This window comes from Hyla sarda, chromosome 6 (genome assembly GCF_029499605.1).
Source record: "Hyla sarda isolate aHylSar1 chromosome 6, aHylSar1.hap1, whole genome shotgun sequence".
Classification (NCBI taxonomy): Eukaryota; Metazoa; Chordata; class Amphibia; order Anura; family Hylidae; genus Hyla; species Hyla sarda.
This window is the reverse complement of record NC_079194.1, coordinates 296,408,483-296,432,951: the sequence shown is the minus strand read 5'-3', so window position 1 is coordinate 296,432,951 and position 24,469 is coordinate 296,408,483. Positions and strand designations below refer to the sequence as shown.

Sequence of the window (24,469 nt, the reverse complement as noted above, 5' to 3'; positions counted from 1 at the left end):
TTGACTTCAATCTCATTTGACCATGGACATCGCTATTTAATTCTATCAGCAGACATTTCCACATGTTTCTAATATCTATGCAAATCTACCCTTTAACTTGGGAATATATAAGAAGGGAATATATTATTATGTATGAGGGTTCCTATATCCTGATGGACCCACAGGCCATTCTAAAGGTCGTACAGCGAATCCACATGAGGCCACGTTTACTCAGAAATTTCTGTGTATTGTGATCTGACTTTATGCAGTGGCTTCCGGAAACCATGCCATAGTAGAGAGTTACATAACCAGTCATCTGAAGTGCGGGGGCCCGCTGCTCATGAGCAGAGGAGTAACTTTCCATTGCCCCCCCCCCCAACCTATCATGTTCCATTGTAATACTGGTTTATTTGGTGCTAGCTTTAGGCACTCCTTATAGCTAGGGTCTTTGTCATGGGGGTCTATATGCTTAAAAAATATAGTATATAAGTCTCCTCTATGGTTGTTCAGTACTTGAAGCCACAAAGAACATGGCCCTTCCCTTTAACAATGGTTTAGGTTCCGTAGAAGACTTTCCCCCATTCGTTTAGCCTATTTTATTGGTCCAAAAAAGGCACCATGAAGCCCCTTTTAACTGGGGTTTAAAAAAACAAAAACAAAGGGTCTTCTTTTTCTTTTCCAGAAACAGCGCCACTGTTGTCAATGGGCTGTGTCGGGTATTACAGTCCCACTGACCTGATACCATTTATGCTTACCATTGCCCATATGTTCTTTTAGAAACATTTTAATAACTAGAGTGGACAACTAATGCAAACTTGACCTAAGCATTACAGGGTGTTACAATGGTCACCATGTGACACCACATTTCACGATGTGCGTCTATCCTCTGCTTCCCTCCTCTACAAATTCTTCACATCAATGGGTTATGAGCAGGATATCTTCTCTAACATGGTAGCCATTTCAGCTTCCATAAACTTCCTACTTGCTTATCTAAGATGAACAATAATCCTCGTAGATTTGGCGCGTCTTACCTGGAACTGCTGCTCTTCTTTTAGTCTTGTTTTTTCCGGAGCCTGAAGATCCTTCTGTAGATCCTGACGGATCCTTCCCAATTTCATCATCACTAGCTTCAGGGTTGTTTCTGATCACCTCGTTGTCCCGATCCTGTAAGTGTATCCCTTCTGTGGAGGAAGGACACAGAACGTCATCATGGGTAAGAAGAACACGTGATCAGTACCCATTCATGTGCCCGAAACTGTAAGATTCTAACTTGTGCTACTCTGTGATGGAGCACCAATGTCCATAGATGATTAGAATGGACCTTTATTGGTATAAGTCCAATTGCATCATATTTCTAGGCCAGATTTAAATAGCAGGTCTTTCATCTGAGGTCTGTATTAGATGATGTGTATGGAATTAGATGTGATGGTATTGCGTAGATAGGAGACCAACAAATCAGAAAAGGGAGCATGGCTGCCAAATTGGATGGAAACCCCTATATCAACAGCATTGTAGTGTAACTTTACAATATATCTGTTTAAAAGTTTTTGGGTTTTTTTTGCGATAATTTTCTAGACAGATGCAAGAAATTGTACATTCTGGTGGCCTCAGTCCAGTAATGCTTTACTTTAGAAAGAAGATTGGTTACTTATGAAACAAGAGCAAAATATACATGTATAGTTGAAGAAAACAAGTTAAATCCGGTGATATGTATACAAAGCAAGGTCAAAACTGCTGACCAGTGCACAAAGCAGGGCCCAAACGGATGACTCTTATACAAAGCAGGGTCTAAACTCATGACCAGTACACAAAGCTGAGCCCAGACTTAAGGCTAGTATACAAAGCAAAGCCTAAACTGAAGACTAGTATACAAAGCAGAGCCTAAACTGATGACTAGTATACAAAGCAGAGCCTAAACTGATGACTAGTATACAAAGCAGGGTCCAAACCGCTGACTAGTATACAAAGAAGAGCCTAAACTGATGACCAGTATACAAAGCAGGGCCTAAACTGATGACTAGTATACAAAGCAGAGCCTAAACTAATGACTAGTATACAAAGCAGGGCCTAAACTGATGACTAGTATACAAAGCAGGGTCCAAACCGCTGACTAGTATACAAAGAAGAGCCTAAACTGATGACCAGTATACAAAGCAAAGCCTAAACTGATGACTAGTATACAAAGCAGGGCCTAAACTGATAACTAGTATACAAAGCAAAGCCTAAACTGATGACTAGTATACAAAGCAGGGCCTAAACTGATGACTAGTATACAAAGCAGAGCCTAAACTGATGACTAGTATACAAAGCAGAGCATAAACTGATGACTGATATACAAAGCAGGGCCTAAACTGATGACTAGTATACAAAGCAGGGCCTAAACTGATGACTGATATGCAAAGAAGGGCCTAAACTGATGACTGGTATACAAAGAAGGGCCCAAACTGATGACGGTTATACAAAGCAGGGCCTAAACTGATAACTAGTATACAAAGCAGGGCACAAAATAATGACTGGTATACAAAGCAGGGTTCAAACAGATGACTAGTTTACAAATCAGCGCTCAAACTGATGACCGGCACACAAAGCAGCGCGTAAACTGATGACTAGTATACAAAGTAGGGCGCAAACTGATGACTAGTATACAAAGCAGGGCCCAAATTGATGACTAGTAAACAAAGCAGGGCCCAAACTTATGACTAGTATACAAAGTAGGGCGCAAACTGATGACTAGTATACAAAGCAGGGCCCAAATTGATGACTAGTATACAAAGCAGGGTCCAAACGGCTGACTAGTATACAAAGCAGGGCCTAAACTGATGACTATTATATAAAGCAGGGCCTAAACTGATGACTATTATGCAAAGCAGGGCCTAAACTGATGACTGATATACAAAGCAGGGCCTAAACTGATGACTATTATATAAAGCAGGGCCCAAACTGATGACTGGTATACAAAGCAGGGCTCAAACAGATGACTAGTTTACAAAGCAGGGCCCAAACTGATGACTAGTATACAAAGCAGGGCCTAAACTAATGACTCATATGCAAAGCAGGGCCTAAACTGATGACTAGTATACATAGAAGAGCCCAAACTGATGACAAGTATATAAAGCAGGGCCTAAACTGTGTACAAAGCAGTGCTAAAACTAATGACTAATATACAAAGCGGGGCCCAAACTGATACCTAGTGTGCAAAGCAGAGCCCAAACTGATGACTAGTATACAAAGCAAGGCCCAAACTGATTACTAGTATACATAGAAGGTCCCAAACTGATGGCTAGTGTACAAAGCAAAGCCCAAACTAATAGCTAGTGGGCAAAGCAGGGCCCAAACTGATGACTTTTATACATAACAGGGCCCAAACTGATGACTAGTATACAAAGCAGAGCCCAAACCGACGGCTAACATAAATAGCAAGGTCCAAACTGATGACTAGTACACAAAGCAGAGCCCAAACCGACAGCTAACATAAATAGCAAGGTCCAAACTGATGACTAGTACACAAAGCAGAGCCCAAACCGACGACTAACATAAATAGCAAGGTCCAAACTGATGACTAGTATATAAAGCAGAGCCCAAAACTGTTGTGTGTCAGTATTGGAAGCCACAAGTGATGGTCAAGCTTACAAGGCAAACCTCTACGGTGGCAAGTGCAAAGCAGATCCAAGCCTGGTGCAAGTACTTACTAACCCTTTACTCAATGGATGTGTTCTTCATCTGATGATGCTAAACCAAGACAGAATTCAATTCTGCAGAGAACTGGCATTTTAATACCCTTCACGTTTCTTTGGTCTGTTCTTTACTAAAATTCCATAACCAACTTTGACTATGTAGATGACATTATATTTTCTGGAGTTTTTTTTTTTTTCCATCCAAACGTAACCAATATCAAGTGTATGAATACTCACCTTTTGTTAACTCATCCTGTATAAAGAACAAAGAGAGATTTTCCCACCACCAATTATGACAGAGGGTCACCACCAGATGATCACCACCACCATTGAAAGATCTACCATCTACAAACTACTGGTACTACAAATCATGTTAATAATGCAAAGTGTTTGACCTTTGCATTGTCGCTGATTCACACACTATGTTAAACTACGGAAGGGCAGCTTCCTACCATTGATAGATTCTGTCTCCTTCTGAATAGATGGATCTGTAACTGGTCCATGGTCTTCATGGTGGTCAGCTCCTTCATCTGAGGGCTTTACTTCGATGAAACCGTTATCAAAATCGTCTCCTGGTCCCTGGTTAGGACTCTTCGTATCTCCCTCCTCTGCGTTGATTTCAGGGTGGTCGCCTGAATGTTCTGGTGGCTCCGTAGTCATCAGGGGGTCGAATGTAATGTCCTCAGACACACCTACTTGCTCAGAGAATGATGAACTTAGGTCAAGTCCAGGGTGAGTTGGACTCACTTTACTGGACGAAGAATCACTGATGTCTCCTATCAGGCGGGAAGAGAGCAAGGAGATACTTACAAAGGAATAGTATTCCCTTTCGGCATTCAGGGATTACTTTACCTTAATGGGCAATTGTCATCTACACACATTGGGCAAAGCCATCTAATAGAATCACCTATTCATGACAATAGAGTCTTCCAGCCCACCAGTACTAATACAGGAGGAATCTACTGGTGCTACTGATAATAGTTACTAGCCACCTGCTCCAAAGTACATGCAAGACACAAATATTAAATGGCTTTATTATATCCCTATTGGTCTATGGTTAATATGTTGACTTCCTCCCGGCAATCAGAAAGTTGCCAACATACATGTAGACTGGAGTAAGAGTTTGACTACACCGACCATGTAGTACTTTTACCTGTTCTATAACATACTACTTGCTTTATGGCTATGAACCGATTGGTTGTACATGATCTTTTACAAAATATATGATCTGCATTGACAATAAAATTATAGATGCCTGAGGTCACCACTAGGGGGAGCTTGATATCTTACTGCAGACTGCTTTAGTATTGAGATCAATGTGTGACGTGTATGCAGTAAGCCAATGTTTTATTATTTATCTCAATGTCGAGGCATGTTATGTGGCCTCTGGACGGATCGATGGGGGCCTATGACTATGTTCTGTGCATGCGCAGAACGTGTTCAGGATGTTGGAATTTTTTGTTAAAATAAAGACTGACCTTCTTCAGTCGGGTCGTAGGAGACCACACTCTTATTCTGATAGTCATAATGCTCACAGTTCTTCTCGCTTGTTTCTACAGAAGGATTAAAAAAGAAGAGTTAAAAAGTTAACTTCATCAACATTTCAATATATACTGTATAGCTATATATATATTGTGAGCTTCTTCCTCTGCCCCAAAAGCCCAAAATATGCAAGAACTGGAAGACATCAACCAGTTAGGGAAACTAAATATTAGGTTCATCTGGTCTCCAAAAAGCATGGAAAGTCTCCAAGAAACCTCCTCTAGTTTATATATATATATATATATATATATATATATATATATATATATATCTGTAATCAGATTCATATAACAACCCCCCCCCCCCCTCCATAAATGTGATGAAAGGCGCCTGGTTGGTAAGAAGAAGTAGGGGGTAAGAAGTTGCAGATGTTCAGATATCGAAAGATTAGGCAAATGTGAAGACAGGGCAAGAAGAAATTAAATAAAGTTGTGCGTCCTCCTGCAACTTTATCACCATATAGTTTAGGTCTTAAAGGGGTACACCGGAGAATAAATATTGTTTTCAAATCAACTACTGGCAGAAAGTTAAACAGATTTGTAAATTACTTCTAATCCTTCCTGCACTTATCAGCTGCTGTATGCTCCAGAAGAAGTTGTGTAGTTCTTTCCAGTCTGACCACAGTGCTCTCTGCTGCCACCTCTGTCTGTGTCAGGAATTGTTCAGAGTAGAAGCACATCCCCGTAGCAAACCTCTCATGCTCAGGACAGTTCCTGACTAAGACAGAGGTGTCAGCAGAGAACACTGTGGTCAGACTGGAAAGAACTACACAACTTCTTCTGGAGGATACAGCAGCTGATAAGTGCAGGAAGGATTAGAAGTAATTTACAAATCTGTCTCACTTTCTGGCACCAGTTCATTAAAAAAATGTTTTCCACCGGAGTACCCCTTTAACCCTATACTTATGCACGGGATCAGAAAAATGGAACTCCGACCCCTATTACAATGTATTTAGAAAGTTATTGGCATGGGACATTGCATGTAAATAGTGGATATTCTCTTTAAAGGGGTTCTGCAGCGAAAAGTAACTTATCCCCTATTTACAGGATAGGGGATTAGTGTCAGATCCCGGGGGGTCCGACCGCTGGTCGGACCCCCGGGATCTGACACTTATCCCCTATCCTGTGAGTAGGGGATAAGTTACTTTTCGCTGCAGTACCCTTTAAATTGAACATTCAGTACAGAAACAAATGCAACTAAGAAGTAACCTGCAAGGTTGAATACGAGCATGTTACCGCTATATAGGTTTCATGGACGCACATATGTGACACGTGATGGGCGCTTTCATCCATTATCTGGAATAGAGCTGACAAGTTAGTTAAATATGTCAATGTCTTGGACGTTCAGCTCGAATATTTCGTGAAAAAAAAGTGCCCCCGTGATGGGGGGGAGGGGGGAGGGAGGAGTAAAGACTGATCCGGTCTACAATGGTGACATAATAGGCATCATGACTGACCTGTGACGTTGTAGCAGTAGACATCGTAAGGGGTTGTCATATTGGTATGAAGGACAAAGACACCGATGTGACCGGCGGCGCATATGGGATTACTAGTGGTACGAGGGATGACGACTGTGGCGTTATCTACCCAGCCATACCTGCAAAGAGAAGGAGGAGAACAATATAATAATTCATCAATCATCAGAAATAATTGTTACTTACTGATCCCGTACTGATCCTGAGTTATATCCTGTATTATACTCCAGAGCTGTACTCACTATTCTGCTGGTGAGGTCACTGTGTACATACATTACATTACTTATCCTGTACTGACCCTGAGTTATATCCTGTATTATACCCTAGAGCTGTACTCACTATTCTGCTGGTGAGGTCACTGTGTACATACATTACATTACTTATCCTGTACTGATCCTGAGTCATATCCTGTATTATACTCCAGAGCTGTACTCACAATTCTGCTGGTGAGGCCACTGTGTATATACATTACATTACTTATCCTGTACTGATCCTGCGTTATATCCTGTATTATACTCCAGAGCTGTACTCACTATTCTGCTGGTGGGGTCACTGTGTACATACATTACATTACTTATCCTGTACTGATCCTGAGTTATATCCTGTATTATACTCCAGAGCTGTACTCACTATTCTGCTGGTGAGGTCACTGTGTACATACATTACATTACTTATCCTGTACTGATCCTGAGTTATATCCTGTATTATACTCCAGAGCTGTACTCACTATTCTGCTGGTGAGGTCACTGTGTACATACATTACATTACTTATCCTGTACTGATCCTGAGTTATAACCTGTATTATACCCCAGAGCTGTACTCACTATTCTGCTGGTGAGGTCACTGTGTACATACATTACATTACTTATCCTGTACTGATCCTGAGTTGTATCCTGTATTATACTCCAGGGCTGTACTCACTATTCTGCTGGTGAGGTCACTGTGTACATACATTACATTACTTATCCTGTACTGATCCTGAGTTATATCCTGTATTATATTCCAGAGCTGTACTCGCTATTCTGCTGGTGAGGTCACTGTGTACATACATTACATTACTTATCCTGTACTGATCCTGAGTTGTATCCTGTATTATACTCCAGGGCTGTACTCACTATTCTGCTGGTGTGGTCACTGTGTACATACATTACATTACTTATCCTGTACTGATCCTGAGTTATATCCTGTATTATACTGCAGAGCTGTACTCACTATTCTGCTGGTGAGGTCACTGTGTACATACATTACATTACTTATCCTGTACTGATCCTGAGTTATATCCTGTATTATACTCCAGAGCTGTACTCACTATTCTGCTGGTGAGGTCACTGTGTACATACATTACATTACTTATCCTGTACTGATCCTGAGTTATATCCTGTATTATACTGCAGAGTATACTATGACTTTACCTGCAGGTCTCAAAGCCACCTGTATGTGCTATTTCCACTTGCTCCTTTGTTGCAACGATGGCATCAATTTCGGCGCAGGCCTTTCTGGCTTCCTCATAGTTTAGACTGTACCTGGCCACCTTCTCTACATGGAACACCCCCCGGAACCGACAGCTGATAACTGGAACCAGATGGAAAAAAAAGGTTTTTGTTAGTAAATGGAATCATTGGAATTTACCAGCCATTTCACCGTCATCACAAGGAACATTAAAACCTCTGTTATAAATATTACAGGATCCGCACTTTGGTTATAAAGAGAAGACGATTAGAAAACTGCTCCCCCCCCCCTCTTTACACACGTCACAGAGCATGCCCAGTACATTCTCCTACAAGAGGCTAGAGGTCCATTCCTTGTCATGTTTCTTCTGAAAATAAAACCTGGAAAATCTATGGCGGTATTTTGTTGGAAAGAGATAACAATATATATATATATAGTCTAAAATTTCTAGTTTGGAACAACGTGTGAGTTTGCCTAGTGTATTAGTGTGAGGAAGGCAGATATAGGTGAGGGTGTTGAGTATACAGTATGTGTGTCTAGTGTATTACTATGAGGAGGGGGAGGTATATAGGTGTCTAGTGTATTACTATGAGGAGGGGGAGGTGTATATGTATATAGTGTATTACTATGAGGAGGGGGAGGTGTATATGTATATAGGGTATTACTGTAAGGAGGGTGAGGTGAATGTGAGGGGGGTATATGTGTATAGTATATTACTGTGAGATATATAGGTGTCTAGTGTATTACTATGAGGAGGGGGAGGTATATATGTATATAGTGTATTACTATGAGGAGGGGGAGGTATATAGGTGTCTAGTGTATTACTATGAGGAGGGGGAGGTGTATATGTATATAGTGTATTACTATGAGGAGGGGGAGGTGTATATGTATATAGTGTATTACTGTAAGGAGGGGGAGGTGAATGTGAGGGGGGTATATGTGTATAGTATATTACTGTGAGATATATAAGTGTCTAGTGTATTACTATGAGGAGGGGGAGGTATATATGTATATAGTGTATTACTATGAGGAGGGGGAGGTATAGAGGTGTCTAGTGTATTACTACGAGGAAGGTGAGGTATATATGTATATAGTGTATTACTATGAGGAGGGGGAGGTATATAGGTGCCTAGTGTATTACTATGAGGAGGGTGAGGTATATATGTATCTAGTGTATTACTATGAGGAGGGGGAGGTATATAGGTGCCTAGTGTATTACTATGAGGAGGGGGAGGTGTATGTAGGGGGTATATGTGTATGGTTAGGTATATAGGTGCCTAGTGTATTACTATGAGGAGGGCGAGCTGTACGTAGGGGGGTATATGTGTATGGTTAGGTATATAGGTGCCTAGTGTATTACTATGAGGAGGGGGAGGTGTATGTAGGGGGGTATATGTGTATGGTTAGGTATATAGGTGCCTAGTGTATTACTATGAGGAGGGTGAGGTATATATGTATATAGTGTATTACTGTGAGTAGGGGGAGGTATATAGGTGCCTAGTGTATTACTGTGAGGAGGGGGAGGTGTATGTAGGGGGGTATATGTGTATGGATAGGTATATAGGTGCCTAGTGTATTACTATGAGGAGGGGGGTGTATGTAGGGGGGTATATGTGTATGGATAGGTATATAGGTGCCTAGTGTATTACTATGAGGAGGGTGAAGTATATATGTATATAGTGTATTACTATGAGGAGGGGGAGGTATATATGTATATAGTGTATTACTGTGAGGAGGGGGAGGTATATAGGTGCCTAGTGTATTACTATGAGGAGGGGGAGGTATATATGTATATAGTGTATTACTGTGAGGAGGGGGGAGGTATATAGGTGCCTAGTGTATTACTGTGAGGAGGGGGAGGTGTATGTAGGGGGTATATGTGTATGGATAGGTATATAGGTGCCTAGTGTATTACTATGAGGAGGGTGAGGTATATATGTATATAGTGTATTACTATGAGGAGGGGGAGGTGTATGTAGGGGGGTATATGTGTATGGATAGGTATATAGGTGCCTAGTGTATTACTATGAGGAGGGGGAGGTATATAGGTGTCTAGTGTATTACTATGAGGAGGGTGAAGCATATATGTATATAGTGTATTACTATGAGGAGGGTGAAGTATATATGTATATAGTGTATTACTATGAGGAGGGTGAAGTATATATGTATATAGTGTATTACTATGAGGAGGGTGAAGTATATAGGTGGCTATACATTGCTTTTGTATGCACACTGCAGGCTTCTCCACCATGAAATTCTCCTGTACAAGTCATCACAACAGCCGTATAAGATCGTGTTCCAGATGAGTCACCTTCGCCCGGCGTGGTAAGGAGGGGGTTACCCACGGATGGCAAACAATGCGTTCTGTGCCAATGAATTATTAGATCGGTCTCGGGTAACTGTGATAATCGGCTCCCAGGGACTGCAGTATGAAATCTGGACAGGACAAATGCAACAAGAAAAACCCCTTTGGGAACCACAGCTTTGGGTCTGTCGGGCTCCGGGACTTAATACTGATGGGATTTCCTTACTTCAGAGCAGAGTTTAGTAGGACTTAGGTGATGGTTCTAAAGAAGAGTCCATTGGTGCGTGAGGTCTGGGGCAAATTAGGTATTGAAAGTGGAAAGGGCACAAGGGTTTTCTCCTAATCATCTCCGAATAAAAGATTTTGAAATGAAACCAACATGTCAGGAATAGACAGAGGCCACAATTTACTATTGAATGGGAACTGGAAGAATTAAAAACCTTTTACATGTTGTTCATGAAATCTAATCTTCATTTTATAGAAATCACAGCTTATAAAAAAAGACCACTAGGGGTCCCCATACCATCCAGAACATAATCCTGTCCAGCCACATGTCCCATCTTTGTCCCAGCTGAAGGCATGTAAAAAGACCAGGAAGTGAGGGTGGGACTAACACTTCTCTGTGCTCACTCCTGTCCTATCAGACTGCAGCATGAAAACAGAGAGGAGGGGGTTACAGAGCAGCCTGCAGTGATTGGATAAAAAGACAGTACAGCAGACTCAGGGAGAAAGTAAATGTAAGGTGAGAGAGGGCGGGCTCAGGTCTTGCCTCAGACACGCCCCTTCCCGAGCAGTGGATGTCAGAATGAATGAGCAGCAGAACAGAGGGATTTGTGAGCCAAATACAGAAGCTTGACAATAAAAAAAGACATGTAAAGCATCTGCATGACCTAGTGAGGAACATATAGAATTATTTTTTTCCTATGAAAAGACATGTACGTTATAAAGCTTCAGCATAAACTTCCCTTTGTGTTTACATGAGGAGCAGCTCTATTTCTACCCATTATATAACTTGTATATGGTATATCTCAGAAGATTTCTGCTCTGCAGGCTTCATCTATAATTTTCAATTCTCCCAGAGCTGGTTGACAGAGCTTCATCCTCCCCTTTCTATACACTTGTATTGCCTGACTTGCAGACACAGGACAAATCTGAGATGAATTTCAGAGATGATTTTAGAAAAGGAAGCAGCTTGATAACACAAAAAGAAAGCATTTTTCTCTAATAAGATATATTGCACAGTTTCTTATATTCTCTTGTACTGTGTATCTGTGCAAAGTTTGTTCACATGACAAATGCCTGTTTAATTATAGTTGGATATCATTCATGTTTTATATATGTATATGTATATGGTATATCTCAGCAGATTTCTGCTCTGTAGGCTTCATCTATAATTTGCAGTTCTCCCAGAATTGGTTGACAGAGCTCCATCCTCCCCTTTCTATACACTTGTATTGCCTGACTTGCAGACACAGGACAAATCTGAGATGAATTTCAGAAATGATTTTAGAGAAGGAAGATGCTTGATAACAGAAGAAGAAAGCATTTTTCTCTGATAAGATATATTACAAAGTTTCTTACATTCACTTGTACTATGTATCTGTGCAAAGTTTGTTCATATGACAAGTGCCTGTTTAATTATAGTCGGATAGCATTCATGTTTTATGTATGTATGTATGTATGTATGTATATATATATATATATATATATATATATATATATACATATATATATATGGTATATCTCAGCAGATTTCTGCTCTGCAGGCTTCATCTATAATTTGCAGTTTTCCCAGAATTGGTTGACAGAGCTCCATCCTCCCCTTTCTATACACTTGTATTGCCTGTCTTGCAGACACAGGACAAATCTGAGGTGAATTTCAGAGATGATTTTAGAAAAGGAAGAAGCTTGATAACAGAAGAAGAAAGCATTTTTCTCTAATAAGATATATTACAAAGTGTCTTATATTCACTTGTTCTATGTATCTGTGCAAAGTTTGTTCACATGACAAGTGCCTGTGTATTTATAGTCGGATATCATTCATGTTTTATGTCTGTAAATTTTATGTGTGTATTCAGATTGTATCAGACAGGGTTGGGATTAGGTATTAAACTTTAATGATGCGGCTCAGCAATAACAATAGATGACTATTAGTATAGCGGACAGAGCAGCGTTTACCCAACCAGGGTGCCTCCAGCTGTTGCAAAACTACAACTCCCAACATGCTCGGACAGCCAAAAGCTTTGTACAGGAGACCCAGTGCTGTAGTTTTGCAACAGCTGGAGGCACCCTGGTTGGGAAACACTGCTTTAGATTCTGCAGTGTGACTTTATCCTAGGCCAAAAAGGTCCTAGGGTAACTAGGACCTTTTTTGCCTAGGATAAAGTCAAACTGCAGAATCTAAAGCAGTGTTTCCCAACCAGGGTGCCTCCAGCTGTTGCAAAACTATAACTCCCAGCATACCCGGACAGCCAAAGGCTTTGTAAAGGAGACCAATTGCTTTACCCAAGGACCTTATTGGGTTTCCGGCCAGGCCTAGGATACAGTCAAACTGCAGAATGTAAAGCAGTGTTTCCCAACCAGTGTGCCTCCAGCTGTTGCAAAACTACAACTCCCAGCATGCCTGGCTAGCTATGCTGACTGAATTGGCTTGGATCCTGTTCACATGTATCTACAAATTTTGCCAAAATCTAAGCAGGAAGTATGGTATCTACCAATGCAAATAGATCAGTCAGAGCGGATATAGACATCAATGGTTAGTGATAACACAAGTGACACAAGTTGTTGCACTTTTTACATTTGCAGGAGAGTACATATCTTTAAACCAGTGTTTCCCGACCAGGGTGCCTCCAGCTGTTGCAAAACTACAACTCCCAGCATGCCCGGACAGCCAACGGCTGTCCGGGCATGCTGGGAGTTGTAGTTTTGCAACAGCTGAAGGCACCCTGGTAGGCAGACAGTCTGTGGCTCACCAGCTGCAGGCTGTTGGGAGTTGCGGTTTTGCAACAGCTGAATAGATAGATGCGGCGTATAGACTGTCCTTCCTCTGTACATTTATCGCTTCCTATATACTTGATAGAGAAGTGATAATTAGAATGTATTTATGATTTGACACTTTTCCGGTAAGTCTAGCTTTAGGCCTGCCCACTGACACCAACAAGCATATTGCGTGGGAGGGTGGACAGGGCTTAGATCAGTGCTTTCTAAACAGTGTGCCTCCAGCTGTTGCAAAACTACTACTCCCAGCATACCCAAACAGGGCACACTCAGAGTTGCAGGTATTAGGTAGAAAGGACCTTTGAGTTAGTCACATGATGTTGCTGTCACATGGTTGTTACCCAGGGAGCACCAACTAACCAGGTGACCTGCAGTTGACCTATGGGCTCCTTGCTCAGCCCCCCTTTATAAGAGGGGGAGGTATTACAATCTCTCTCTCTCTTGTTATTCATTCTCCTGCTGAGGGACAGTAAAGTCCAGACGTCTCAGAGCCAGTGTCCAGCACATCTGGAGGCCTCAAGCCACCTACAGCCACATGTCAGTAAGTGAAGTCATCTATGTCTACTGTCACTACCTACAGTCAAGTCATCTATGTCTACTGTCACTACCTACAGTCAAGTCATCTATGTCTACTGTCACTACCTACAGTCAAGTCATCTATGTCTGCTGTCACTACCTACAGTCAAGTCATCTATGTCTACTGTCACTACCTACAGTCAAGTCATCTATGTCTACTGTCACTACCTACAGTCAAGTCATCTATGTCTACTGTCACTACCTACAGTCAAGTCATCTATGTCTACTGTCACTACCTACAGTCAAGTCATCTATGTCTACTGTCACTACCTACAGTCAAGTCATCTATGTCTACTGTCACTACCTACAGTCAAGTCATCTATGTCTGCTGTCACTACCTACAGTCAGGTCATCTATGTCTGCTGTCACTACCTACAGTCAGGTCATCTATGTCTACTGTCACTACCTACAGTCAAGTCATCTATGTCTGCTGTCACTACCTACAGTCAAGTCATCTATGTCTGCTGTCACTACCTACAGTCAGGTCATCTATGTCTGCTGTCACTACCTACAGTCAGGTCATCTATGTCTACTGTCACTACCTACAGTCAGGTCAAGTCTATAGTCAAGTCTATTATAGTCAGGATGGCTGAGTTGAAGTCTGTCCAAAAACTGGAAGTCCCAGCAAGCGGCGAGGTCCTTCTGGGTTACTGGTCACCTCTCTGGGATCCTGGCCTATCTGTAAAGACTATTTCCATCTGTCTACTTCAGTAAAGCTACCGTTAACCCTAACCTGGTCTTGGACTATTATTACCCTGCCTAACCTAGGGATAGTTGTGCTACTGTTCGCGTGGTTACAGGGAAAACCATGCCCTGGCGTCACGAACATTTGGGGGTTAATAACATCTGCCCCTGGGCTATAACATCTGTCCCATACACCTCACTTTCACATCCTGTGGCCCACCACATGTTGTCCAAAATGGACTCCCATAGTTCGATGTTAGTTCTGACATCTGTGGGCTGGGAAAATGCAGGCTGCCCTTTCATGGTGCCTAAAGCAAGAGTCATCAGGAAGGTCGCCATTGAGGTCCCCAGCCTACCCTTGATTGATAGATCTCTTCCTATACCAGTGGTCTTAAACTGTGGCCCTCCAGATGTTGCAAAACTTCAACTCTCCCAGCATGCCTGGGCAGACGCCTTGAAACATGACTGGGGTTGTAAACTAGAGTCGCGCATTTCTCATGACATAGGCCATTGGAAAAGTACGGATGAAACAAGGACACATCCTTGTCTCCTCCAACCCCATAAAACTCTGTGTTACAAAGAACCTCTGTTCTGTTTATTTAAACAGACTCGCCGTCCTTAAACAAAGGATAAAACCGGATCATATAAACCCGCCAGATACTCCAAAACAAGAACGTTTAACAAGTGTCGCATTGACGGTGTGTTTGTCACAGGAATAATACTTGGACTGATGTCTCCTAGAAACTATTCGTATTATTTAATATAAGGTTCAGAGTGACCCCTAATAAATGTACAAAGGGCTCTATTTAGCATATATCACATAAGGCAGGGGCCACTTGGTAACATTTGGTCCAACGGGACAGGATTATGCAACCCCTGTCGGAAATGCTTGCAGGCCCCTATACTATCCCCATTTATACTGCCCCCATTTATAGTTGTAGGCCCCTATACTGTGCCATATATGGTTGTAGGCCCCTATACTGTCTGATATATAGTTATAGGCCCCTATACTGTGCCATATATGGTTGTAGGCCCCTATACTGTGCCATATATGGTTGTAGGCCCATATACTGTCCGATATATAAAGTTATAGGCCCCTATACTGTGCCATATATGGTTGTAGGCCCATATACTGTCCGATATATAAAGTTATAGGCCCCTATACTGTGCCATATATGGCTGTTGCCCCATATAATGTGCCATATATAGTTTTAGGCCCCCATTTATAATTGTAGGCCCCTATACTTCCCCATATATAGATTTAGGCCCTTATACAGGCACCATAGATAGATGTAGGCCCCTATACTTCCCCATATATAGATGTAGGCCCCTATCCTGACCCCATATATAGTTTTAGGCCCCTATACTGTCCCATATATAGTTTTAGGCCCCTATACTGTCCCATATATAGTTGTAGGCCCCTATACAGCCCCCACATATAGCTGTAGGTCCTTAAACTGCCCCCCCACCCCATATATAGTTATATGCCCCCTTTGTGCCCCCATATAGCCATAAACCCCTTCTCCTCTTTGCCCCCCATATATAGTAGTCAGAAGATGGCCCCCCACAGACATACTGCCCCCATTGCTTCTCTGGTCTGGGGTTGGGCTGGACCATGGCATTAGGTCCCTAGACTGGAGGAGCAGTGGAGCACTGAGGGTGACATGGGCAGTTGTTTAGTTATGTCCCGGTGCCCGCTTCAGGGTCCATCCAAGGGTCTAGTCTCGCTTTCCCCTTACGTCTTCCTGCTCCACCCCTCAAGGTACAATGTCAGGGGTGTCACTTGTCACAGGTACCGGCAGCCACTGCTTACTGACCTAAAGTGGCCACAATGTTTCTATAGTCATGGAACTACTGACTAAGAGGCCATTTCTTCTTTATTGCCCACGTACACACCAGTCTTCTAGTTCTTTCATGAAAGCCTCAGACGTCTTTAATCTACAGTATAATCATTGTATTAAGTCACTTCTGAGCGACTATTCCCATAAACCAGGACAGGTTGGATTATAATGTATTCTGGTGCCGTCTGGAAACGTGTTTATCGGCCTTTATAGGGCAAGAAACATTTCATCGTAACTCTACGTGAATCATTTCTGGGATCAGTAAAACTTTCCATTAGAAGGTCGGACACCAATAATATGATCAAAGGGGGCGGATGAGATTAGATAATTGGGTTTACTTTTTTGATTTTTATAAACAGCACCACCCTTGACTGTGTCTGAAATTGCAGTTAAGACCCTTTAAAGTAAAAGGGGTACTCCGGAGAACTGAAGTTATCAAACAGTTATTCCCTATCTACAGGATCGGGGATAATTGTCTGATCGCTTTGACCGCTGGGGCCCCTTGTACGGGAACCGTCCTAGTTACCAATCCTTGGCGCCCTCCGGTGCCCACCTTCCTAGAGCCAATTCCCGGCTGAGCCAGGACATCACTGCCCACGTCCACAAAGGTGGGTGCCAGAACGCACCAAGGAAAGGTTAGTAGGGCAGTCCCCATACAGGGGATTGTGGGAGCCCCAGCGGTCGAACCCCCTGGAAATCGGAAACTTATCCCCTAACCGGTGAATAGAAGATATGTGTCTCATATGTTCAATTCCTCAGAGCACCTTTTTAAAGGGGTACTCCGCTGCTCAGCGTTTGGAACAAACTGTTCCGAATGCTGGAGTCGGCCTGGGAGCTTGTGATGTCATAACCCCTCCCCCTCATGACATTACGCCCCGCCCCCTCAATGCAAGTCTATGGGAGGGGGCGTGACTGCCGTCACGCCCCCTCCCATAGACTTGCATTGAGGGGGTGGGGAGTGACGTCACGAGGGGGCGGTGATGTCATGAGCTCCCAGTGCCGGCTTCAGCGTTCGGAACAGTTTGTTCCAAACGCTGAGCAGCGGAGTACCCCTTTAATGCCAGTAATGCAGTCCTTTTTTAGAGTGGTGGACTTGATAAGAGGGTCCATGTGACTATGTTAGCCCCACAGAACAGAGAAGAGGTTTATTTTCTAAACTCCTCCTGTTTATTGGGTGCGATTGTGCTCACTGCTTTAGAGGAAGATCATGCGGCTTCTATGGGGCCCTTAGAGAAAGGGAGAGTTGAGGAACCTGATGGCCAAGTAGACCTCCCTTAGACCTCCAGGAGGAACACCCAGAAGGGCACCACATCCTCAAAAATCATCGTGAACAAAACAACAAGCAAAAGTGGACAGAGTGACCAAAAGGAAATGAAATGAGTGGTGTGCAATGCAGCCCGGTCATCCAACCGGATCAATGGAAATTCCTCTGTGACCATCAGCCAGAAGGCCGAAACACTAGGGGTGTTATGCTGTGTGTTTTCACTCAGTGGGTTGACCATTCCATGAGTTACGGCACCCTTGGGTAACCATTTCCAGGGCACTTTTGCAGCTTGGCCCCTACCCTACTAAGACCCTAAAATCCAGATCCAGAGGTCCAAGTTACCAAGTTGCATCCCTCCGTGTGGTTCTTCATTTTGCCTTGGTGGTCTACCACACCACCAACTAATAGACTAGATGCTACATTTGATCTTTGCCAAAAGGCCGAGAAGCAACACCCGGTTTTCTATGGTCAACTTTAAAGGGGGTACTCCGCCCCTAGACATCTTATTCCCCTTTTAAAGGATAGGGGATAAGATGTCTTATTGTGGGGGTCCTGCCGCTGGGGACCCCCGTGATCTCAACTGCGGCACCCCAGACATCCGGTGCACGGAGCAAACTTCGCTCTGTGCCGGATGACTGGTGATGAGGGGGCTCGTGAGGTCCCCTCAATGCAAGTCTATGGGAGGGGGTGTGACGGCCATCCCACCCCCTCCCATAGACTTGCGTTGAGGGGGCATGGACGTGACGTCACGAGCGGGATGCGGACGTGATGTTACGAGCCTCGGGCTCTCCGGCGCTGCACCCGATGCTCTAAACGAACACCGGGTGCAGCAAGGGGAATCGCGGGTGTCCCCAGCGACGAGACCCACGCGATCAGACATTTTATCCTCTATCCAAAGGATAGGGGATAAGATGTATAGGGGCCACTTTGGACAAAATTAAGGGTCATCTGTTGTCTCTGAAAAAAACAAAACCTCTAAGCAACTCATGATTTAACCTACATTAATATATTAGAAAAATGAACCATTACAGACATTGAACTCAATAGGCAATTCACATCAATGTGGCGGGCCCCCCCATATAGTTATCATAGGGTGGTCTTCACCGAGCTCACCATCTACCACTTATACCTTTGTTAAGCCTCATATGGAATATACTGAAGCCATCTTTGTGGCTGGAATAAACAACCCATGAGTGCCGTGACAGGACAGGGTGTTTTGGCACCTCAGACAAAGATATGGAGCCGCTCCCATCACTTGGCAGATAAATACAGATTAATCACACCGCTCGCATTCAAGCCTCTTTGTGCGTTGATGGCTCTAAATCCTTTTAGCAAGTCCTTGAAAGTAAAAGAATACTCCTAATTGATGGTTAGTCGCTGACTAAATCCCATTAAGGATGAATTTGCACTAAAGATGTATTCAGCACCAGCTATACTCTCTTAGGCCAAGTTGTACCCTAGGCAGCAGCCTTGACTGCCAAATCCCCCGTCTGGCCCTCTATGATCAACCCTGTGGGTAGAAGGTTATTATAATGTAGGTCCAGGCCTTTTCATCAGTTAAAGCTCTTTTAGGTTAGGGCATCTTAAATATCACTGGACTTTAGGGTGTCATTGTGTCCTCACGGGGCGTATAAAAGGACATCACAACTTTTTGAGCCCACTAAGACCTAATGTCTTTGCTATAAGGTGTCTCACTTCCCTTTAAACTGCTGTCCATTGCCTGTTAGTTGGGGAATTCCATCTCCAAACAGTGTATCTTCAGCTGTTGCAAAACTACAACTCCCAGCATGCCCAAACAGGGCATGCTGGGAGATAAAGTTAGGATGCTCTAAGGCAGTGGTTCTCAACCTTTTTTGCCTGAGTACCCCTTGACAGCCAAATCATAATTCATATGCTTTACTTTCCTCTATAACAGGCCCCCTATCTCCCCAGTCCCCCGATTTACAGGTGACGTCTTCTCTAACCGGAGTTGTTTACTTTTCTTTTCTTCTCTATCTGGCCTAGACCGCCATTCAGATTTCTCCCATACAAGACGTCTCCAGAGAAGCAGCCAAACAAACATTTTAGGCTCCTTTCTGCAGTACAGTACCCACCTATTTACAAACTCCCCATGTTTATTGTCACATACAGTAATAGTACCCGCTTTGCGTCCCCATAAAGTTGTTAGGCCCCCTCTGTACCCCCAAATATAGCTGTAGGCCCCCAAACTGCCACCATATATAGTTGTAGGCCCCATACTGTCCCGCTTCGGTGCTCCACTGCTCCTCTGGTCTGGGGACCTATTGTTATGGCTCATAGCAGTAGGTCCCCGGTCTGCAGGGGCAGTGGAGCAACAAAGCTGATGGTAGTTACTGCCCACAGCCGCCCAGTGCCCGCGCTTCCCCTTTGCTGTCCTCCTGCTCCGCTCCTCGGTGCAGTCACATCAGCCGACCATTTATTTTAAAGTGGTCCAGACCAGTAACCAGTGGCTGTGGCTGTCATTACCGATTATTTTTCAAGTACCCCCTGGAGAACTGCTTGTACCCCTGGGGGTACTTGTACCCCAGGTTGAGAACCACTGCTCTAAGTTGTCTCACTTTTCTGCAAACTGCTGTTCATTGCCTGTTGTTAGGGGAATTCTGTCTCAAGCAGCAGAAAAGCCAAGTACACAGGGAGGGTGGACAGGGCTTATACCAGTGTTTTCCAAACAGTGTGCCTCCTGCTGTTGCAAAACTACAACTCCCAGCATACCCAAACAGGGCACACTCGGAGTTGCAGTTAGGTTGCTCTAAGGTGTCTCACTTTCCTGCAAACTGCCTGTTGCCCGTTGTTAGGGGAATTCCGTCTTTAGTTTGGACTATAATAAAGTGTGAACAGGGCCTAGAGCAGTGTTTTTCAAGCAAAATGCCTTGAGCTGTGGCAAAACTACAACTCCCAGCATGCCCGGATAACATAGTTTGGGAAAACATTGACTTTATGTTATGTGCATGCAAGCCGAGTCTATTTGCTCCCTCCAGAAAGGTAAATCAAGACTTTTCTTATATCTTCTACAACCCATAAAGCCTTGTGTAAATATGTGTTCTTATCGCCCCCTAGTGTAATTTTCCTGTGATCTAATCCTCATTATCAGCAGTTTACTGCTTAGACCGTGGCTGCTTTTGTGATCTAACCCCTTTCTTGTCATGATACTGTTGCTGTTTTCCTTTCTGCTCACAAAGCACCTTGAGAACCTAGTGCATCGATAGCCCCCTTCTCTGCCACCACCTGTATTATCCTCCCAGCACAGTGTAAACCTGTTCAGTCCAGGGCACTTTCTCCAGCACTATGTCTTTGTATAGCAAAGAGAAGTAGGTGCTGCCCTGTGATTGGCCAGGGGAGGAAAAGGAGGAAATCTAGGTGCGTGTAATGTTGGCAAAACTATTTCCAATATATATATATATATATATATATATATATATATATATTTGCAATTGTAATTGTATCACTGTTCCTTTAAACTGTAGCTGCCTGGGCATTGGCTTACACAGTACGTACAGTTATGGAAAGCAATAATTAACGCTGAGTTTCGATGGCCGGCGCTGTTGCGTTTCGGGAACTGAGAAGCTTCTGGGAAAATGTTGCACCTCAGAGTCTTATGAGACTCGGCTGGTTCTAAACAAGTGCTTGCCAACCAGGGTGCCTCCAGCTGTTGCAAAACTACAACTCCCAGCATGCCCGGACAGCCTTCGGCTGTCCGGGCATGCTGGGATTTGTAGTTTTGCAACAGCTGGAGGCAGCCTGGTTGGAAAACACTGTTTTAGACTATAACTTGGCTTTGTTATTTGCTGAGAACATTCATCTTCCTTGCTTATACATCTGCTCGGAGACTGTTGCTACGCTGCGTATCCCGAGATGGAACGCGCCGTCAGGTCATTAATTGTGGGTTACTTCAGCTTTTGTATATCACGGGTTATTTTTATCCTCGCAAGTCTCTAAAGAATACATTCTGGTCAGCGTACAGATGTCATAGTCATCCCTATGATGGTGGGGGCGAGGAGTACGGTCCGAAGACTTAACTCCATCCTGGCCATATACAGAAATATAGGCAAACTAGAGAGGTGGGGGGATTTGTATTTTATATCTACAACATTTTTATTATGATGGAAGGCTAATGCATGCTTGGCCGAGATGAGTGTGCATGTCTATGGAGGGATAAGGCATGCTTGGCCGAGATGAGTGTGCATGTCTATGGAGGGATAATGCATGCTTGGCCGAGATGAGTGTGCATGTCTATGGAGGGATAATGCATGCTTGGCCGAGATGAGTGTGCATGTCTATGGAGTATACTGCATGCTTGACCAAGCTGAGTGTGCACGTCTATGGATGACAATGCATGCTTGGCCGAGTTGAGTGTGCAAGTCTATAGAGGATAATGCATCCTTGGCCGAGATGAGTGTGCACATGTATGGAGGATAATGCATGCTTGGCAAAGGTGAACATGTATGTGTATGGAGGATAATTAATGCATGCTTGGCCAAGATGAGTGTGCATGTCTATGGAGGGATAATGTATGCTTGACCAAGCTGAGTGTGCACTATTTGGAGGACAATGCATGCTTGGCCGAGATGAGGATGCATGTGTATGGAGCGATTACAGGCATGCTGGGAGTTGTAGTTTCGCAACATCTGGAGATCCGCAGTTTGGGGGCCACTTATCTAATGGGAATCTCTTCTGTTGTCCATGAACATGTTTGTAGATAGATAGATAGATAGATAAATATGAGATAGATGGATAAGAGATAGATAGATATGAGATAGATAGATGGATATGAGATAGATAGATATGAGATAGATAGATAGATATGAGATAGATAGATAGATAGATAGATAGATATGAGATAGATAGATATGAGATAGATAGATAGATATGAGATAGATAGATATGAGATAGATATGAGATAGATAGGTATGAGATAGATAGATAGATATGAGATAGATAGATATGAGATAGATAGATATGAGATAGATAGATAGATATGAGATAAATAGATAGATATGAGATAGATAGATAGATAGATATGAGATAGATAGATATGAGATATATAGATATGCGATAGATAGATATGAGATAGATAGATATGAGATAGATAGATAGATATGAGATAGATAGATAGATAGATATGAGATAGATAGATAGATATGAGATAGATAGATATGAGATAGATAATAGATAGATATGAGATAGATATGAGATAGATAGATATGAGATATATAGATATGAGATAGATAGATAGATAATAGATAGATAGATATGAGATAGATAGGTATGAGATAGATAGATATGAGATAGATAGATAGATAGATAGATATGAGATAGATAGATAGGTATGAGATAAATAGATATGGGATATGAGATAGATAGATATGAGATAGATAGATATGAGATAGATAGATATGAGATAGATAGATAAATAGATATGTGTGTGTATATCTTTAAATAGTTCATATACATAAAAACCAGTATAACAATACCTTCTTTTCTTGCCAAAATAGAAGTAAAACACAGTGAAAGCCCATAATGAGGCCTCCTACTCTCCCTGCCAAGTCTTATATGGTAAAAATACAAATCTATCAGTGCGGTGGAATTCCACATCTATAGCTCGCTGGTGACCCCGTCCTAAGAAAAAATATATAAAGATCCGCCAATAATAATTTCATTACAATCAGAGGACACCCTGAAGAATAACAGGCCCCAGTCACGAGAGATATGCGTCGGACTCCTGTTATCCCCCCTGGAGCTGCCCGTCATCTCCGAGGAACGTCCTGTAAAATTCCACCGCCTGGTTAATTCGGATTCCACCGGATGCCCCAGAGGACAATTACATTGATGCAGAAAAACAGGTGTGCAGCGTTTCTCTGGCAGCCAGTCAGGGTTTCGCCATACCTGCCGAGAACTTGCCAAATACCGCAGCGTGACGCCCATGTGTGAGAATAAAGTTACGTTTGGCAGAATTAACGTTGTTTTTTTTCTCTTTTACCCATCACATTAATACGTTCAGTATCTGAAAGCCGCGGGGCGCCATTATCTATAGTTTTAGTGGTGAGACGGAATCTTATTAAAGGGGTACAAACTGTTCCGAACACTGGAGCCGGGAGCTTGTGATGTCATAGACCCGCCCCCTCATTACATCATGCCCCACCCCCTCAATGCAAGTCTATGGGAAGTGGCGTGACAGGAGGAGGTTTGTTGCAGTGTGTCACCCCAGTAGTAAGGAGATTACATGAGGAGGAGGTTTGTTACAGTGTGTCACCTCAGTAGTAAAGAGATTACATGAGGAGGAGGTTTGTTACAGTGTGTCACCCCAGTAGTAAGGAGATTACATGAGGAGGAGGTTTGTTACAGTGTGTCACCCCAGTAGTAAGGTGATTACATGAGGAGGAGGATTGTTACAGTGTGTCACCCCAGTAGTAAGGTGATTACATGAGGAGGAGGTTTGTTACAGTGTGTCACCCCAGTAGTAAGGAGATTACATGAGGAGGAGGTTTGTTACAGTGTGTCACCCCAGTAGTAAGGAGATTACATGAGGAGGAGGTTTGTTACAGTGTGTTACACCAGTAGTAAGGAGATTACATGAGGAGGTTTGTTACAGTGTGTCACCCCAGTAGTAAGGTGATTACACGAGGAGGGGGTTTGTTACAGTGTGTCACCCCAGTAGTAAGGTGATTA

General features: G+C 43.1%; 1 protein-coding gene across 3 annotated transcripts in view; it reads right to left on the bottom strand.

The window, feature by feature from the left end:
• The window catches only part of CD44 (CD44 molecule (Indian blood group)), a 51,672-nt gene that overhangs the window by 6,000 nt on the left and 21,203 nt on the right, over positions 1-24,469 (bottom strand). For 2 of the 3 annotated variants that reach the window (XM_056527866.1, XM_056527864.1), the window contains exons 2-6: positions 8,082-8,241; positions 6,652-6,791; positions 5,132-5,206; positions 4,106-4,429; positions 1,011-1,160 (exon numbers count right to left, since the gene is read on the bottom strand). In XM_056527866.1, coding sequence (XP_056383841.1) covers positions 1,011-1,160; positions 4,106-4,429; positions 5,132-5,206; positions 6,652-6,791; positions 8,082-8,241 — 849 coding nt within the window. The remainder of the gene's footprint in view (positions 1-1,010; positions 1,161-4,105; positions 4,430-5,131; positions 5,207-6,651; positions 6,792-8,081; positions 8,242-24,469) is intronic. The other variant, XM_056527867.1, reaches the window with a different exon arrangement.